This window comes from Erithacus rubecula (assembly GCF_903797595.1).
Source record: "Erithacus rubecula genome assembly, contig: scaffold_451_arrow_ctg1, whole genome shotgun sequence".
In the NCBI taxonomy this organism is placed as follows: Eukaryota; Metazoa; Chordata; class Aves; order Passeriformes; family Muscicapidae; genus Erithacus; species Erithacus rubecula.
In genome coordinates, this window is record NW_027635888.1 from 50,254 (window position 1) to 54,659 (window position 4,406).

The following is a 4,406-nucleotide window of genomic DNA, read 5'->3' on the forward strand; positions in this document are numbered from 1 at the left end:
TAAGTTGCAATGCAAGATGCAAGCAGAAGTATACATTCTATCAGCATCTGCTGAAACCAGGTGGAGCAGGGCTCCTTATCTCTTCCATGACCCATCCCTCACAACTCCTCCCCACAAGGAGTTATACCTTATGGGAGATGCCCCACCCAAGGAGAAAAGCCAAGTATTTCCTACCTAAATAAAATCTGAAATTTGAAACATCAGAGCAACCTTTCCCACTAAATTCCCAGAAGAAGACCAGGCCTATCTTCATCACCACTAGATGTTAAAAAAGTAACTACACCCTTCTCCAAAATCATTGCTTCAACAAAACCACATCTGTCCCTCCAAGAAAACTACAGGTACCATTATTCAGACTGTAACCAACACCCTGAGCAACAGGGTTACAGGCTGCATTCTGACCTTGCCAGCATTTCGGTCTTTACATTACTATACTTTTATTTTCATTTTCCCAGTGAAAAACTGCTATTCTAAATCCCATATCTTTGCCAGGGAGCTCCTTAATTTCCAAGTCATATTAATTTAGAGGGAGGGAGTTTACATTTTCCATTTCAAGAGAAGCTCCAGAGCTCCTCAGCAGACACCTGTCTGTCAAACCAAGACAGTGCCCTGCTGCAGCTCCATCCCCATGGCAGGATCCGCGCTGGATGATCCCCAGGGACCCCCGGTGGGCAGAGCCCCCCTGAGCCCTGGTGCTGCTGATCCGTGTTGGGAAGACACCTGGCTGGGGGCTGCACATCCTCCCCGTGGCCTGGATTTTCTCTGCATTTCTCTTTGTCCTTCCCAAACACCCAAAACCAGGGTAAAAATAGAGATGTTAAATACCGACCTGCTTGGGGACACGGCGGGATCTTCCAGGGGATGCGGGGGACGCTCGGTTCCAGGGATTTGAGGGGTCCTGGGAGGGACCTGGGGGTTTCTCAGGGCGTTGGGCACCCCAGTTCCAGCGGCTCTGGCTGCGCTGGGAGAGGAGGAGGAGCGGGAGGAAGAGGAGGAGCGGGAAGAGACGGAAGAGAAGCAGCGGGAGGAAGAGGAGGGACACAGGAGGAGCGGCAGGAAGAGGAGGAGCGATTTTGGAACTACGCGCTTCTGCCGCACGCCCGCACAGACCGCAGCGTCCCCCGGGAGCGGCAGAATCGCCCCCCCAAGAACCCGCAGGTGAATGGGGAGGGGGAGCTCGCCCCAAATCCATCATCGGGGGCTCCGGGAGGGTTTTACTTTGCGGTTCAGGGGATATTTGGATCTTGCAGGAGCCCAAAGCCGAGGCGGAAATGGCCCTGGCGGGATCTTGGCGGCTTCTCGGCCCTGGGGATCCCCGGCAGAGCCGGGGGGAGGTGGGGGTGGGGGAAGGCGGGAGCCCCGGAGCGGGGAGAGCGCCAGAGGGGCGATCCCGGAGCCGGGGACCCCCGGCAGCCTGGAGGGGTGCGGGAGGTTGGTGCTGAGCGGGCTCCGGGCCCCCGAGGCTGAAAGGGGCGCTGACTGCTCCAGCTGCCCTTGGGCAGCGCCACCATCAAACACAACTCGCTCAGCCCTTGTTTTCATCCCCAAAGCAGGATTTCCCAAACCTTGGCTGCATTGAGGAGGAGGAGGCCATGAGGACGAGTTCAATGGCCCAGGAGCCGCAGGCAGGTGAGGATGAAGTCAGTGCCCCTTTCCCCCTGTGTCCTGCTCCATCTCCCAGCCCAGCACGGCCCCGGCTGCAGCACAGCCCTGGGGGGATCTCCTTGCCCTTGCCTCTGGCACGGAGGCAAATCCCATCCTGTCCTTGTCCTTCCTCCCCCAGACAAGGAGCTGAGCACGGACAGCAGGGAGGACAAATCCCCGCGGCACAGCCTCGGGCAAGAGGCCGTTTGCAGCGGCTCCACGGCGCAGGAATGCAACGGGGAGGAAAAGCCCCGCAGATCCCGCAGCAGGAGGGGCTGCAAACGCACAGCCCGGGGATCCCAGCAGGAAAGAGCCAGCCCGGGCCGGGGAGGCGGCCGGAGCTCGGAGCTGGGGCTGCGTGAGCAGCTTCACCATGGGGAGAAGCCCCACAAGTGCTCGGAATGTGGGAAGGGCTTCAAGTGGAGATCCAGCCTGACCACACACTGGAGAATCCACACGGGGCAACGGCCCTATGAGTGTGGGGACTGTTGGAAGAGATTCAGCTGCAGCTCAAACCTGATTGTGCACCAGAGGATCCACACTGGGGAGAAGCCTTATGAATGTGGGGAGTGTGGGAAGAGATTCATCCAGAGCTCAAGCCTGAAAGCCCACCAGAGGAGCCACACTGGGGAGAGACCCTATGAGTGTGATAAATGCAGGAAGAGGTTTCAGAGAAGCTCCGATCTCCTCCGGCACTATCGTATTCACAAGGATGAGAGGCCCTTCTGCTGCTCCGACTGCGGGAAGGGTTTCAAGCGAAACTCACACCTCGTCAGGCACCGGCGCGTGCACACAGGGGAGAGACCCTACGAGTGTCCCAAGTGTGAGAAGAAATTCTCCAGGAGATTTACCTTGACAAAACACCAACAAATTCTCCACTGAGAGAAGCCCTGCGAGTGCCCCGAGTGCAGGAAAAGCTTCGTGCTGGCTCCCTGTGGCCTGGATTTTCTTTGCATTTCTCTTTGTCCTTCCCAGACAGCCAGTACCGGGGTAAAAATGAAGACATTGAACTAAGACATGCCTGCAGACACAGGGGGATCTTCCAGAGAATGTGGGGGACCGTACATTCCAGGAACTTCAGGTTTCTTTGGGGGTTGCTCAGGGCATTGGGCACCCCAGGCCCAGCGGCTCTGGCTGCACTGGGAGATGCTGACGGAGGTTCTGGGGCAGCTGATCAAGGACCCCCTGCCCTGACACCCTCCCCGTTTCCCCCTGACCCAGCTCCCGCTGTCCCCTGTCCAGGATCCTCCTCTCCCCACTGTCACTGCCCTTGCCCCCAGCCCATTCCCGTCTCACACCACTCCTGCCCCTGTCCCAGTTCAGATCCCATTCCCGGTATCATTCCCTGTCCTGTATTCTCTGCCTGGTTACCGTTCACATATTCCCAGTCCCATATTCCCTGTCCTGTTTCCCCTTCTAGTATTCCTGATCCCAGTCCCCTTCCCATATTCCCATTCCCAATCCTGTTGTCCTATCCCCATGTCTGTTCCCTGTCCCATATTCTAAATCCCCATCCCATATTTTCTCCCCAGTTTCTATTTCCATATTCCCTGTTGTGTTCCCATATTCCCATTCCCTGTTCCTGTTTTCATTCCAGTTCTGATGTCCCTTTCCCAGTCCCCACTCTCTGTCCCTGTCTCCATTCCTGGTTGTTGGAGAGTAGAACAGAGAAGCCTCTCTAACTCCCTCCAAGAGAGAACAGTAAGCAAGAATTAAATTTAAAATATTTTGAGAAGTTAAAATACAAGAAACCACACAGATATTAAATAGAGGTCTAAGTTTTAGTATAAGGAATTAGAAATATTAAGTAGCATAGATATGAAGTAGAAGTTTAAATCTTAGTGTGAATTACGTAGAAATATGTTTTAAATACCATAAAAATTAAAAGCTGTGGAATCTCCTATAAAATAGTGGCTGCATTGAGACATTAAAAACTTAGTTCTAGACAAAATAAAATTGCAGTAGGAATATTTTATATATTCTTCACATAGAACAGATAGGCCATATGCACAAGTTATATGTAGACTTTAGTATTACGGAATTCTAATAGGTTTCGGAAAAATTCGTCAGGTTCATGGTTTTGGCTCATTGGGTAATTTGTCAATAAAAATCCGTGTGTTGGAGCCAGAGCTCTCTCTCTCTCCTCTCTCTTTGCTCTGTCCTCCTCCACCACCATCATCATCACCACTACCAGCACGTGAGAGAAGAAGAAGAGGAAGATGAAGAAGAAAAGAACAGAAGAAGAAAGGCCAGGGAGCATCTGCCTCTGGAGACTCTGCACCAGCCGCAGCTTCGACCTCTTGCAGCAGAGAGCTGCTCCTGCTTCCATCGGGACTTTATGGCAGAGAGATTGAACAGGGACTGGAGAGCCTTGGGCTCTTTGCCTTTGGAGCCTGACGTGCCTTCACAAGAAACAACTTTACAGCAGCCAGCAGCTGCTCTGCTCTGGGAAGATCTAAAGCCACAACCAATCCCCACAGCCGGTGCCAGTCCCGGTTGTGGACACTGCTGGAGGCCTAGGCACATTTTAGCTAGGCCTTTCTCTCAAGTTCTAAGTATTTTGCTCAGGCCATGAAACTTTCTCAGCCTCTAGACAGGATTTTTCCCAGGCTAGAGATTCCTTCTTTACTGTAAATACAAAAGAAAAAATCGTAACAGAGAAACACCTCCAAGGTCACTGAGAAAGCCAGGGAGGAGAGGTGTCTCCTTCTCTGACCAATGATCTGTTTGAATTTTGTTTTGTACGAATTGTCTTATTTAAG

At 53.0% G+C, this 4,406-nt stretch overlaps 1 protein-coding gene across 1 annotated transcript; it reads left to right on the forward strand.

Moving 5' to 3' along the window:
* Positions 1-1,051: 1,051 nt before the first annotated feature.
* Positions 1,052-2,526, forward strand: LOC306816230 (uncharacterized protein; the record flags this gene model as incomplete). The annotated part of the gene is made up of 3 exons (XM_079332703.1): positions 1,052-1,158; positions 1,554-1,629; positions 1,784-2,526. Exons 2-3 carry the CDS (start codon positions 1,593-1,595, stop codon positions 2,524-2,526), a joined length of 780 nt encoding a protein of 259 aa, XP_079188829.1. The 5' UTR covers positions 1,052-1,158; positions 1,554-1,592.
* Positions 2,527-4,406: the final 1,880 nt, after the last annotated feature.